Source organism: Pipra filicauda, unplaced genomic scaffold (assembly GCF_003945595.2).
Source record: "Pipra filicauda isolate LSUMZ 115617 unplaced genomic scaffold, ASM394559v2 scaffold359_size756093_pilon, whole genome shotgun sequence".
Taxonomy (NCBI): domain Eukaryota; kingdom Metazoa; phylum Chordata; class Aves; order Passeriformes; family Pipridae; genus Pipra; species Pipra filicauda.
The window spans coordinates 133,330-148,790 of NW_024104486.1; the positions used below are offsets into that span (position 1 = coordinate 133,330).

At 39.8% G+C, this 15,461-nt stretch overlaps 1 protein-coding gene across 8 annotated transcripts in view; it reads left to right on the top strand.

Annotated features, from left to right (window-relative positions):
* The first annotated feature begins 2,275 nt into the window (after positions 1-2,275).
* Positions 2,276-15,461, top strand: part of ZDHHC21 (zinc finger DHHC-type palmitoyltransferase 21) — a 39,074-nt gene continuing 25,888 nt past the window's right edge. For 3 of the 8 annotated variants that reach the window (XM_039384482.1, XM_039384488.1, XM_039384489.1), the window contains exons 1-6: positions 3,032-3,161; positions 5,802-5,911; positions 9,310-9,505; positions 10,317-10,415; positions 12,179-12,290; positions 13,126-13,264. In XM_039384482.1, the coding sequence (XP_039240416.1) occupies positions 5,900-5,911; positions 9,310-9,505; positions 10,317-10,415; positions 12,179-12,290; positions 13,126-13,264 (558 nt within the window). In that variant the 5' untranslated portion in view covers positions 3,032-3,161; positions 5,802-5,899. Of the gene's footprint in view, positions 2,342-2,816; positions 2,866-3,031; positions 3,162-5,801; positions 5,912-9,309; positions 9,506-10,316; positions 10,416-12,178; positions 12,291-13,125; positions 13,265-15,461 lie in introns of those variants that run through there. The other 5 variants (XM_039384483.1, XM_039384485.1, XM_039384487.1 and 2 more) reach the window with 5 other exon arrangements.

Here is a 15,461-nt window from a genome sequence, read left to right on the forward strand (position 1 = left end):
CAGACAATGCATATGCAACAAGGGGCCCAACTGGGCTCAAAATGAATCCTGACAAACAGTATCAAGAAGCAAGGGGCTTGTAAGCCGTAAGAATCACGGGAGTCACAGTGCACACCTCTCTCCTGCATGTGTTCTCTATAACAGAGCATCAGCTGTTACTGCACATGGCTTGATTTTAGCATGCTGATTTAATATTTACAGAGTGCCAATAAAAATTGTATGATGACAGCTGGTGGCTCCTGTGGTAATTTATAAACAGCAGCAACAACACAACACAGACATCAGAAACTCCAAGAGGAATTCTATACTATTGTGCAATATTCAGGACTAAAGAATGTGAATAATTTTTCAGACTTTTAATAATATTGGGTAATACAGCTATATTGGATTTTATGCAAAGTTCATATTATGCAAAGTTAGTATTTCCCCACTCAGATAGGAATTCACCACAAAGACTCATTATCTATCTGTCTGGATTTGATATTCTGGCAAAAGTATCAGGTATATTTATAGTCTGATATTTTTCCATTGGGAAGTTCAGGACACAACTGCTTGCTTTTCTTCCTGCATTGTGCTTCCTCAAAAGAAGCATTAATAAATGGGGACTGGTGTGCTGATGACTGAGCCAGAATAGACCACTGCCCTTGTTCCAGAACCTGTGTTTCCTCTGCACAACCATGAGTAGAAAAGAGAAAAATACAATCAGTCTGATAGGACTACAGGTCTAATGACTGGCCATTATCAGCAAACCACTACAAAAATGCAAACATCTGGTATTCAAATAAAAGTTGACATTATTGACTGTTTCTTTTTATTCTACATGAAACCTTCACTGATTGTACTATTCTTCTTTGCTTATATTTCCATTTTATTTCCCAAGTCCATTGTCTCCTTTAAACTGCTTGATTGTTTTGTTTTGTTTTGTTTTTTGCCGTCACAATTTATTCTTCAAATAAGAGAAAAGTTTTCATAGCTTATTATGCTTTTTACATATAGACGTAAATTGATACATGAATTTGTCAGGGAACAGAGCCAGAGCCTGTTTTTCATTACAACAACTTTTCCAGTTATTCTTTTTGCCTTGTTTTTTAATAGTCCAATTAATACGTCTATTATTATCAGTGTTACCTCCTCCTAGGGACATATATATATATATATATATAGGTTGTTATGGAGAAAGTGCTCTCCTTTGGTTTAGACGAAACACACTTCCTTCGCCTTCCAGACAATGTCCAGTTTCTGCTACAAATATCTATTTTCAGGTCAGAGCAATCTTAGGTTGAAGTGTTAAAAATTGCACTGTATAACAAAAGACTGTGGACACTGAAACCAGGACAAGGTCCAAAAGTCTTGGCAAAAGCTTGAAAACTACCTAAACGCCTACCTGACTTTTTGGGTTCTGCCTTTTCAGAATAATCATATTGTGGTTAAGTTTTAGAAAGAATATAATCAGTAAAAAAAGAAGAATTTTCTGCAATGGTGGTGTTCACCATATTACTCTGCATCATTTCATCTACCATCGTGAAGGAAGAATGCTCCAGGGCAAGAGCCCATCAATTTACAGCGGGAACTATGCCACTCAGGCAGATGGGGATACCTTTAGGTAGCCAAAAGATCATATATGTGCATCAGCAATGGGTGCTCAAGGCATGATTCCCAGCTGGGAACGCTGAAAATTCTGTCCATCACAAGCTGTCTGTTGCTCTCAGCCACGGCTAATCCCTCATGGGTCTCAATTATCGTTTTAAACCAAAGATTGCCTTCTATGGCCATGTAAGGATCTTGTGTGAGCAAGGGGCATGGCGCAGCAGGGGACTTAAATGTCATGAAAATGTTAAACTGGTTTGTGCTGATGGAGAAGAAAGACTAAGAAGCAAAATATATGAATCAATATATATATTAATATATATAATTCATAGGCATGAAGTGTCCTATTCCAATCAGGGCACACTGAATGTGTTTATAAGGACCTGAAATGGTCCTTATACCTTTCATGCACTCAGAAACTACATGATTTGACCACTCATTACATAACACACTAATGCTACTATGTTGAAAAACAACTATGAATCTGTGGTGCCATTGTCCATCTGATTATTTCTTAATTTAGGTGTCCCTGGAGTTGGTCTTGCTACAGTTACCTATGATGTCATAGATAATAGGAGGGATTTTTTCAGAGGACCCTGTTATCTTAGTAGTCCAGGGACACCTTTCTTTTTCATGGATGTCTTTAAAATTCTGAGAAACAAAAGGTCCTTATCTTCAAGGTGGGGGCTGTTCTCCTTGCGGTGAGCTGGGGCTCTCCAGTTACAGTCTTAACCATGATTATGCAGTACACAAGGTAGTATCTCTTAAGAAAGTTAGTATTAATTTATACAATTAAGTTCATACAGCTTCATACTACGAAGCCTCGCTAGTGCAGCTCTCAGGGAATGAGATTCTCCTGACAGCAGCCTGGAGCCCAAGGTACAGGCCTTGTCTGCAGTGCTGGTGTTTTGTCAGGGACTGCAAAGAGACACTGCAGAGGTGGAGGAGAGAGAAGGGCTCATTTTGACTAAAGTCTGTGCTCGGGAAGGGGCCTGTAACAGCGAGCTCCAACCCTGGGGAAAGGCGGCTGGTCGGCCCCAGGCGGACCGGGCACAGGGGTTTTCCAGCGGGCAGGGGACACCGTCCCGCCCGCGCACGGGGCGAGGTACGGCACCACACCCTTGGTGCCTCTCGCAGTGCGTGGCGGGACCCGGCAGAACCCCGCTGCTCCGCAGCCGTGAGAGGCGGCCGAAGGTTCCACCGCCCAGCCCGTGCCGGGTCCCGCCCCGCCGGGTGTGTCCGGGCGCGCACGCGCGGCTGGAGCGGCGGAAGCCTACGGTTGGTTCCGCCTCGTGCCCCGCAGCGGGGCGGGCGGGGGGCGGCGGGGGGCGGCAGGCGTCGGCCCCGGCCCGGCCGGGAGGGGCAGCCCCGGGCCGGGGGGGCGGGAGGGTGAGGTCCGAGCGGGATGGAGAGCGGCGGCTGCCCCTCGGGGCGCGGGCGCCTGGTGCTGGTTGCTTCCTGGGCACCTTGGAGCGTCCCGTGTCGCCATCCTTTGGACCTCAGTTTCAGGGGTGCTGCTGGGTGTGCAGAGAGCTGGGGAGAGAAACCCATGGCAGGCTTGAGTCTCTCCCCAGGTATGAAATAGGGAAGTGCTGCTGCCGCTTTCAGGCAGCTCCGGAGTGCTGGCTGTACTGCGAGTGGCGAGGAGAGCATTTGCTGCCTCCGAGGTGCCACGGGCGAGGCGCGTGGAGCGGCTGGCGTGTGCTCCAGCAGCACGGCACAAGGAAGGGCAGCGGCCCCCGCCTGCCTTGGTTTCACACTTTCATTTCCCAGCTCCAGTAGTTAGTCGGGTCTTCGTTCCCGTCACACTGGTGATCCAAACAGTGATGTGCTCAAGTAACACTCATTACATGTCTAGAAGTGGCTGTTTGGTCAGCGGTAGGCATAGTTTTCATGGGACGTGTGATCATGAGAATACAGTGGGTATACGTGAATAGCAAGCCACGTGGGTGTCCAAGCCCGTGTAACATCCTTTGTGAATGCAGTGGATGTTTATAGGTACACTTTGGTAGATCCTATCAATGAAAAATAATTGGTTGGGAATATCTTGCCTACCTTAACCAACCTGTCAACAGCCACCTAACTGTGTAGTGCTGAGATCTGTACTGATAACCATCCATTGCATAAACATGGGCAAGGCCAGGTGCGTGGGGTTTTGTCAGGCCAAAAATATTCTCTGGCTTGTGTTAGCTGGTTATGCAGATACCAGTTTTTTTAAATGCAAGAGCTGCAAAAGACATAATAGTAATTCCATTCTGACGCTTGATAATAACATGACTTCTTTAAAATCTAGTTGAAAGTAATTTTGTTGATTAGTTCAAGTCCACTTTGGTTTTTTTCCCCTGCTGAAGTGTATTTTTAGTTTTATATCAGTAATTTTTGGCAGTAATTCTTAAGATTTCGGGAAAGATGTCTAAAACTGCAGCTGGATCCACAAATTAGGGGAGGCTCTTGATTGATACGGCCTTGCCTTGGCTAACACAAGTATTATGACAGGTGTGTCTCTTGTGTTTCTATTGTCTGTTCCTTTTTCTGTCTGACTTGCTTAGGGTACAGCCTTTTTAGAAAGTGGTGTTTTTTTCCACTGTAGAAGTGTGTTTTATAGGGCATAGTATTGTTCAGTTTGCATGGGGTATTAAAACTGTTTCATGGTGAGCATACAATAAATTACTGATTGTGTCATTCTGGACTTATTTAAGGATTTGTGAAAAAAGTTCTGCAAGTCAGATTTCAGAAGTCTTACTTTTCTTACTGAGAAAGCTAAAGTGAGACATGGTTTCTAGTTATGGATCAGTGCAACACCCATGAATGTGCAAGGAGCTGGCTGTCATGCTTCTTAGTGTGAGAAATTGAGTACTGCTCCTGTTAGGTTTATTTATGAAACACAGTTTTCTAAGTGTGTTTTGCATCTTGATGCAAAATTGTATACCTTTTTTTTAAGTTTGCATTTAAATGAATCTGTTAAAGCTATTTATATATCATGATAACATTTCTGGTTAGAGCAAAGCTTTCTTATTTCTTGGAATTGAGTTTCTGCCTGCATTCTGCCGTCTCATTGTTCAGTGGATGTCACATGAGCAGTCGCATGGCAGGTGATTGTAGTGAACAAAAATGGAGTTTATGGTACAGTTAATTGAATTGGGTGGAAAGAAAAGGGTTAGGAAAAAATGTTGTCCAGGCATCCTGTAATAAAAGTATTTTTTTGGAAAGGCAAGAACAATTCTTGATCATGCAGGAAAGATTCAGTCATGGTTTGGTAAATCTGAAACTTTCCAGAGGTACAACTTCTGTTTGCCTTCTAATGCTTTGTGTTTGAGATGTTTGTTTGAGATATTTAGAAAAAATGGCTATAAATTAGGGTATGAGGCAAGAAAACCACAAAACCTCTAACATTGGTGTTGTGTATTTTCTCATAAATTATTTAATTGGAAAAACTTTAGGCATTGCTTGTATGAATACCGACTGTATACGGATATAATTCACTTAATTGTTTCTTTCAATTGATTTGTTCTAAACCTACTCATAGACTTTTTCCGCTACATATTGTAAGTTTTTCTGATCAGAAATTATGCATCCTGAAGATCAAAATTAGTTGAGATCAGTAATCGTTACTCTTGACATTATATTTGAAAAAATAAATATAGTTCATTTGAAATATGTTTAAAAAAGAAAAGGGTATACATTCACTTTGTCTGTGAGTTAAATTTTAATCTAGTACTTCCTACCTAGCCATCAGATTGTGCTCATTAGGTTTTTTTCATTCCCCCCACCTTATATATTTATACATGGTATGTAAACCGAGAGAGAAGAGAAGAAGTTCACTTTGCTGGACTAAGTCAATATATTAACATTGTTTATTCAATATTGCTGACAAAAGTATAATGGCAAACATAAAACTTAATTTAACATTAAAATAGGCACATGGGAAGTAAATGTATGTTACTGTACGTAACTGAAATACATTGACAGTAGTGCAGTTTTATATAGACCTTTGTCTGAACACACATATCCTTTTAAATCTATATTAAAATTGTGAAATGGCCTAGAACCTAGATTTGAGGCACACTAGTTAGAAGCAGTATGTCATTTCAGAGGAAGCTCTACTCAGTCAGGTGAAGTGTGCAAAACAGAATAAAAGGTAGCCTATTATATGCTGCTTATCAAACAAGTGTTGATGGTTGTTTGAGTATCACGCTGTTTTCTTTCTCTTTCAGAAAAGATACAGAAGGTGATGATGAAAAATTGCTCTTTCTTGAGAGTGGGGCCTTTATTTGCATAATTCCAACTTAATTGTGAACTTCACATCGAAAGTATGGGTTTGAGGGTGGGTGGTGTTTGTTGAGGTTTTTTTAATTATAAAAGAATAATGTCATGCAGGCAAAAGTTAGTCACTGAGTGATAAAAAGTTTGGGTATATTTCTATTACAGGCACTCTTACTGTTTTCTTCGGAATTTCTCTCACTGCTATTGCTCACACATTATACTTAGTAGGTCACTTGGAAGCAAGTATTTCTGTAATTATATCTCTCTGTTTTGTTTGTTGAGCTGTTATTTCCCATTCTGAGGAAGCGCTGTGAAGTCATGGAATCTCTGCTGCTCTCGTAAGATGGAAAACAGATGGGTTCCTCTAGTGGTCAACAGTGTTTCTAGTGTTTCTGTCAATCTGCATGATTTTCCCTTTGTAAATCCACAGTGACTACTCCCAATCACCTTCTTGTCCTTCATGTATTTGAAAGTAGTTTCCAGGATCGTTTCCTTCAGTTCCCAGGGAACAGGGTGAGACTAACAGGCCTATAGTTGCCTGGATCCTCCTTCTTGTCCTTGAAAACAGGGTTGACACTTGTTCTTCAGTCCTCTGGAACCTCACCTGTCAGCTTAAAACTTTCAAACATAATTGAGAGTGACCTCACAATGACAGGGCCAGCTCTCTCAGCACTCAGGATGGCATCTCATCAGGTCCCATGAAAGTGTTCAGTCCATTTTCCTAAGGATTTCTTTATCTGATCCTCCCTTACCCAAGAATAAGTCTTTCCCACTGGTCTGAGGCACCTGGGATTCCGGAAAGCAGGTCTTACCCGTTAAGAGCAAGGTGCGAAGAAGGCACTTTGATCTTTTTGTATTAGTTTGCCACTTTCAGCAGGCCTGTGTTTCCCCTAGCCTGCCTGATGCTGCTCATGTACCTGTACATGACTTTCTCTGTGACCTTCCTGTCCCTCACCAGATTCAACTCCAGGTGGACTTTGGCTTTCCTAATCCCATCCCAGTGCACCCAAGTGGTGGTCCTGTATCAGGTGTGTACACACACTTGATGTAGCTCCACTTCACCTCTGTTTGGTTGATTGTAAGATCTCTGTTGTACACAATATCCTTCATCCTTTGCTTGCAAACCCTGACCACCACTTCCTTGCTCATTCAGAGGTCACCACCTTTCTCTCTCATCATTCCTAGTTTAAGCCTTCCTTTAGCAGATTGACCAGCTTCTTGGCAAAGATGCTTTTACTCCACATAATTTCAGGTGGATCCTGCACCTCTTCCCCCTCAGTTCTTGGTCCTCATAGAAGATCCTATGGATATAAAAGCTGACTAGCTTTTGCACACTCTGCACAACCACTCATTCATCTGCAGGATCTGTGTGCTTGTCCTCAAGTTCTCCCCCTTCACCAGCAGGATGAACGAGACACCACTTGGCTACCAGGCATTGGCCAACACCCTGTGAGCCTTTTACTCCATGCCTAGTATACTTCTGGTCTGCCGTAGCTATATCCATGGTGCCCCTATGAAGAGCAGCTGGGGGTAACAGCCTGAGGGCCAGACTACTACCAGCCTCCGTAATAGCCTCTCCATGGTATCCAGGCCCCAGGCCCCTGGCAAGCAGAAGACCTTGCCAGGTGACAGGTTGGGCTGGCAGAGGTGTCTTTGTCCCTGAAGCAGGAGTTTCCCACCACTTTTCCTTACCCCATTCTTCCCATACTGCCACAGGACTCAGACACAGAGGCTCAGAGGCTTCCTTGGACAGAGCTTCCTGTCTATGTCTGCTGCCAGGGCTCAGAACCTGCTCTGTGGATCAGGTGGAGCAGGAACCCTCCTGCTGGCACTCAAGCTCACAGGCTCCCAGACTTCACTGCGCTCTGTGTCTCCATGTTCAGCCTGACAAGCAGAGACTCTGTGTGCTTCTCCTTGGTGCAGTGGGGGTTCCTGTAGCTGCAGGAACTTGGAGGGGATGTGGTCCATCTCCTTTTCAGCATCCCTGATGTTGTACAGTCTGCTCACCTTCTCCCACAGCTTATCTGCTTGTGGAGACAGATCCTCCATCAGTACATGCTTAGAAGAATATAAAATGGTTTTTTGTTCTAAACCTGTTGGTTACCAAAACCAGCTTACAACAGAGACACTTTAAGAACTGGCAGATTCAGGAATATAGTACTCCATCATTTTATGTCTAGAGACTGTACATATGTGTGTAGTGTATTAATATCTTGTAACAGCCTGTGGTGCGTGCATGCTACATATTAACAGAGAACAGTAAATATAGGCCTAAATAGGTTTTATGATTGTCATGAGCTTAGAAACAATTTTAATACTACAATAACTGTATTTAGTATACAACATGGTTTTAAAAGCAAGTTTTAGGAAATTTGGTGGATTTTTAGGGTAAAGAGAAACACATTGCTCTGCTATACCTGAATGGGAACACTGTTGCACTAGAGGATACAAACAAAGGGTTATAATATATAGTACAAAGGAGAAGTGTGGGAAAATGACAGCTTGTTTGGGTCTGATTTTGATCAGAGATCTAGAAAAAGAAGAAAAGACATTAATGAAACTTATGAATAATATTAAACAGGGAAATTGTGAATAGAATTGAGGGCAGTCAAGCATGAAACAAGTAAGCAAAACCCCTGGAAACAGAGATAACTGACTGATAAAATTTCAGTGCAACAAGCAGAAGCTGAAAGGAATGAAAAGAAATCCATCTGAAATGGACAAGTTCCTGAAGCCCAGAAATCAGGGTAACTAATGGCTAGGAGAGTAGATTAGGATTTATGTGTCTGTTGCAATATTAAGATAGGACTATGAAGGTAGCCTGACAAAAAAGTAACACTGGTAATCCTTCCTTTGAAGGCTCTCTGTGAAAGACGTTAGGGTAGTGATTCCTTTCTCTGTGGGTTTGCTATAAATGTCAGAGAGATTTTTTTAAGCAAGGAAAAAACAAATTCCTAGTGAAGTTTTTGACTGTTTTACCATAAAAGTTTTTAAAAAACAAGCCTGAAATTTAGGGGTGAGGCTATAATAAGTAGGTGGGATGAATCTTTGTATGACATAAACCATTGCCTGTATTTCTTGTTTGCTTTGCAACCATTTAATTTTGATGGAAGACTTTTCTTTAATATTTATATCCTATGCTGCTGCCACCTGGCTGACAGTTGCTTGCTTTACCTATTACTTAGTAGTTTTTCCAGTTAGTTGTTTTACTTGCATCTTGATAATAAATGTTACTTTTTAATGAGATATAACTAGTTAATGAAATCATAAAATGTTTTGCTACCTGGTACTTGAAACGTGTTTGTTATATGTCTGTAAGTTTTTCTTTAATTCCTTAAATCAATACCTGACATGTTTTATTCTTCCTTATTTGAATGTATATGGAATCCTGTAGGTTGCATTATACTACTTAATTTACTCCTTAAAAAAAAAATAAAAATTTTTTCTTTATTTCTTTAGGAGTATCTTTTCTTCCTGGGTCGTGACACCTGTTTGTGTTCAATGGGGCAACGAATTCACTTTGTGGTTGACCCTCAGGGTTGGTGCTGCATGGGCCTAATTATCCTTGCCTGGCTGTACAATACAGTCTTCATTCCAAAGGTCATCCTTTTTCCTCACTATGAAGAGGGAAATATTTCAGTTGTGGCAGTTTTGTGTAAGTAATTTTAACTTAGCTGTTTTTTCTACTAGTAAAAATAGTATCTCTGGGCACTATTTAACATATATGAGAAATGTCAGAAAATAAAAAATAAAGTGAAAGATAAAGACAGTAAGATAAAGGATAAGAGTACTGGGATGGCTGGAAGGGATTCTTTTTTGTGTTCTGAGAAGCTGAGACATTTCATTTCAGAGGTGTTATAGTAGAACATCCTTGTGTGGTGAAAAGCATTAATAATATACAGCTTTCACATCCTGTACCTAGAACTTGTTGACAGGATTTCAGGTCCACGTCTCTTAGTGCTTGTAAGAATTTCGGGTGGTAGTGCTGATGAGGACTGGTAAAAACTGAGTTTCGTTAGTGTTGTCATACATCCCTGGATGGGTCAGCTCATATGAGTTATGCTATTAGGTCTTGCTGGGGAAAAGGCTTGTATTATGTCTGGAACTAACTTTAAAGTGAAGATGCACTATTGGGAATATCCTTCCACGTGGAGGCTTTGCAGTGTAGAGTGATTGGTGCTTATTTGATAGACAGTGGAGGAACTTTTTAAAAACAGTAGTATGGTCATAGTGGCATCCTGCTGGTGCCATCAAATCTGTTCACTGCTACCTTTTCCTCTCCCTTTTTAAGACTGGGGAGTACTTAATGTTGTAGACTGTATAGTACCAAAAATATGTCTGGAATTGAATGAGAAGGCTGAGTAATTTCCAACTCAGTGCTGGAGCATCTGTATTTTTGATGTAGTGTATAGTAGATACTTTGTACACCTGAAAAAGACTAACAAATGCTTATTTATTTTTTTTAGGTTATTACTTCTGCTCATTGTTTTGTATAGGTTCATTACTTAGAGCTTCAGTAGCAGATCCCGGAAAGCTACCTGAAAATCCAAAGATACCAATTACAGGTACATTAAGTTATTTCTATATAATTGAATAAAAGTTATTTTAATCTCCTCAAAATAATTAGGAATCAATTTGACTTTGTGAGATTTGATGGGAACCATGAGCTGTCTCTACTGATTAAAGTTAGTATGTCACTATTTTAAACTTGTAAATTTCTAGCACTTTCCCTGATGTAGACTCAAAGCTTTTTTTTCAAAACTTGTATTCCACCAGAAGTTCAGTTATGTAGGACTTTCTGCTAGGAAATTTTTCCACAGGAAGAATTTTTTCTGCGTTCTTTCAAATATATTGTATATTGTGCAAAAATGTTTTTTTCTAATATAAGGTATCCGTTTGAATAGCTCTCCAACCTTTGCATGCTCCATTCATTCCATGCAGCAGTGCTACTTTATAGATACTTCTGAAGATGGAACATTGAGGCTAGACTGTGACTTTGATATTTTGATTTGGTGGGTGTTATACCAGGGATTTTGTACTTTTGAAAGTAGCACTTTGGTTCTCTGGTATTCTCTGTTGACAGGAGGATACATTTTTGCACAGTATGAATTGTATTAAAAAATGAGTTGGGGTGTTTCTGAACTCTGCTGGTAGCTACCCTATTAGTGAGTGACACCTTTGTGACACTATATTTATGGGAACAGATTGCAAATCAGTTTCCATCTGTCATTATTACTAGTTTAATGATCTCAGATATTGGGCTTCTTTACTTCCAGTATTCAAATGTTATTTTGCAGCAAGAAAGACCAGATTAGTGCTGCTTGCAGGTGGCACAGAAGTGCTATATTTAACTTTATTTTGTTTACATAGGAATAGTGTTTTATAGTATAGAATTTCAGAATGCTCCACAGTAAAAATGAGCTTTTTTTCTTTTTTTTCTTTTATCACTGGGTTTAAGGAATTTCTGTGCATCAAAAAAAAGTTTATTTAGGCAGAAATAACCAATCAAAGTATTTAAATTTCTCAGTCATCCACCTATTTTCCTTAAAGACAGAAAATATATGTTTTTGTGACTGGAATTATTACAGCGATGATGTGACTTGTTTCCCATGTGAAGATGAAATTTCTGAACATACGATTTGAATTTTAATTTTCAAAGAATTCCTCTAATTTGGATGGTGCAATTTGAGATAAATATAAGCTGAGCAATAGTAGCTCCTAGTACTTTCAGCTACTCAGTATCTCCAGAGATAAGCTTTTAAAAAGAATCTCACATTAGGTCTTTAATAATAGTGTATATTTGTAAATACAAGCCTATCCTCTACCTGTTTTTTGATTGCCTTATGTGTAAAACTGCATGTGGTGAGAGGCATGTATTAAAATGCTTTGGGATTGAAGATGCTCCTGAAGCATTTGTTGTGTACTGTATTTTAGCTAGCAGGCAGTAGCAGTATTTCCTCAGGAGGTTTTGAAGGGCGATTGTATCATGATTCTGTCTAACAGATAGGGTTTTTTTACAGTAGAAGTGTAAGAAAATAATTGTGTTCCAGTCCTCCTTGTGTGAGTCACAGCTTTTGTGCTGTAATAATTGCTCCGTAGAAATATACAGGAAAAGAGAGGACTTTGGAGAGGGAGACTGACACAGAGTAGCAGTAATATCTTCCAGTTTAATTAAGGTCACAGTGGGAAAAAGTTTTTTGTGTGGTGCTTATCCTTCTCAGATAATAGTAAGAATTTTTTTTAAATGAGAATCACAAGCATACCGACTTATTATGAGCACACAGTACTGAGTCTAAACCTCCCTAATATGTCTTACATTTTCACCTAGAACGAGAATATTGGGAGTTATGTAACAAATGCAACATGATGAGACCAAAGCGTTCACACCATTGCAGTCGTTGTGGACATTGTGTGAGGAGGATGGATCACCACTGTCCATGGTAAAATTATTAAGTAGATTATTTGTTCTAATAATCTACTGTTGTTTTAGTGATTAATTTTGAAGGCAGCAATGACAAACTGCAGAGGGCAGCATTGACATCAGGATCCCCCTGTGTTAGTTTAACCATGTTTCAAACTATCTTTCTTGTCAATCACTACTTCAGAAAATAGTGCCAGTATAGTGCTTCTGTCATTCTGTCTTAGCTTGGTAATGATATCCATGCTAATTCTTGTATAAAATTGCATCCATGTAACTTCTGTGATGCAGACTATATCTAGGTGTCAAAGGTTTTTAATCTTATACTTAATATAGCTAGAATTCTTGTGATTCCTTTACTTCTTCATGTTGGAGTATGCAAAAGGAGTTTTTGAATAGGGATGCCTGTTTTGTCTTCTGTTCCTTTGGCTCATTCCTAGGTCATATTTATTTCTCATCAGGGTAACCTGTGTTCGCATTTATTTCAAAACACTTGTTTGCATTTCCAGATTTGGGACTCTACATAGTTCACAACCAGTGAAATGTGCTGAGTAGCAGAAGATAATATGTATTACTGTGAAATTTTGTAGACTTTAAAAAACCAGTTCTATGAGTTCAGTAGTCCTTAAAATTGCAGGAGTATCTCTGCTATATGAAGGTAAAGATAAATGTGTCTCCAGTTCTAAGCATTGATCTCAGGAGTGCAACTTACACTTTAAGTGGCAGTGCAATGGATCCAGCAGTTCATAACATTTGCTCCAAAAGTAATCATAAAGTCTCTTATTCACAGTATCATAACTTCAGTGTGAAAGTATTTGTATTTCTTCTTTATATATACACACTTTCTTTCTCTGCAGGATTAATAACTGTGTTGGTGAAGACAATCATTGGCTGTTTTTACAGCTGTGTTTCTACACTCAGATCCTTAGTTCCTATACGCTGATACTTGATTTCTGCCATTACTACTACTTTTTGCCTCTGAAAAAAGAAAACTGGGTAAGAGTCCGCTTTCTCTACAAAGCGAATAAATAGCTAGTATTGCAGTGCATTTGTTTTGGTATCTGGTTACTACACATTTCTGCTGACTCAGTTGTTGACAGTGAAGAGAGTTCAACTACATGTATGTTATCAAGTAAGCAGACTGATTTATGGTAAGTAATAAAACATTTTTCTGAAACGTATATGATTTCTGTGTGTTAAAAACACAATGTTAGTTTTCTCAGAAATCTAGGAAAGGAGGACAAAAGAAGTTAGGTTTCTTTAGAAGTGATAAGGAGTACTGAGAGGAAACAAGGTATTCAAATTTTCTTTTACTTTCTCCAAAGTAAATTTATGCGTAGTATATATCTATCCTAATACCCTATTTAAAAATGCTGATATTGCCAGAAAAAAGTGAGAAAAACATATGACCATTTTGCAAGGAGAAAAATATACATTGGGTTTGAAGCAATATTTTTGTGTTGCTTTGAAAAAGTTATGTGGGTTAAGGGAGAATTAAGTTTGATTTGTTTGACTTGAACTATATATAAACAGATATCATATTTTCATATCTTGTCATCAGTAAAAGGCAGTTGAACACACAAACAGAGAAAATGGACTTAAGATTGGAATAGAGTAAAAAATAATGGAATTTCTTCCATTTTGAAACTAAAGTTGTAAAGTCTCTTTCTCTGGTGCTCATTTATGTTTATTACCTGTAATTTTCAGAATATTTAAGAGGTTTGCTTGAAAGTTGCTCAGTGCTTGAAAGTGCCAGAACAGCAAAGCTAGTACTCTTTCCTTTGAAGAAAATGTTACAAGGTCTTCCTTATAAAGAAGCATAAAAACTTCTACCTACAATCTGAAATGGACTTTTTATTTGTATGGAACTGTAACAAATATAAGTACACTGTAAGACCCCAGCATCAGAGCTACGAGCTCACCAAGGGAGTTTTACTTTAAAAATAAACAAGGCTCCAACAATATCTCTGGATTATTAAAAGAGCCCTCAGTTCTTTCCACACCTTAAGAGAGAGCACAAAAGAGAAAAGCTGCACACATTTTCTCAGGGGATACTTTTACTGGTAGACTTAAGAAAAAAGTAGAGTACTCGGCAAAAGTTTAAAGGGTAGCATACAACCAAAGCAAGCATTCCATGAAGCATTGACTTAGCACATGCTAACACATACAACATAGTGAAAGCCAACCCATCCAGTATCCAGCTATCCCAAATATTAAGAAAGGAAATTAGAAGACAAGGAAAAGAGAGATGAAAGGAGAAATATAGCCCATTCCTAGATCCAGCGTAGGTCCAGCTACGGGAGGCTAAAAATGGTGGATTTGAACATGTGGAGAGCACGTCTTTGGTTTTATCTGCTCTGGCCCCCTGTGGTCGCCCCTCCTAGGTGGGATTTCTGGCCCACTGGGGCTCTGGGGCGGGGTAAGAGGCATTGCTCCCACTGTGTCATCTAGTCTGAGGCTGGGATAGGGGCTCCAGGGTGTGGTATAGGCCGTGCTCCCAGGCTGCCTTTGACTGACCACTGCTCTGGAGTTGCCCGGTGAGTCTCGAGGGGCTGGCATGTGGGACAGGGCATGACCTCACCTCCATGAGATTTGACTTGTCCCTCGTCCCCCACCCCGACATGAATTATTCTAACCCAATATAATAATCCAATGTCTCACATGCACTAAAGAAAAAGACCTAGAAAACAAGTTTAAAACATGTTCAAAATTAGATAACATTCCAGATGTTGTAAGTGAAGAGACTAAGATAATCTCAGATATTGGTAGTGTGCTCTAAATTTTGTTGAGATTTTTTTCCAAGTACTGAGGTGCAGCAGATTTTTTAACTCCATGTGGATGTGACACCCCAGCATACTCTCTGCTGGTGATGTCACGCTCATCTTTCAAGGCTGCTGGAGACTCGCCTTTCCTTGTGGGTAAGGCAAGTCCCATTTTCCATTTTGTTGAACAACTAAAGTTTATTATATGATTTTGTATCCTAAATGATATAAAATAAGAATATTAAACTTCATGAAAAATTCTACTCCTGAAAAAGAATGGGGTGTAGCCTTCCAAGCTTCTTATTTGCACCTGTATCAGTCTGAAGTGGATGTGATGTTCCCATGTGTGTGAAGATGATGTTTCAAAGGAGAACTGAAAATGTAGGAAGACTGTACTTCTTGGATAATCCAAAACTGAGAAAAGTGCTATA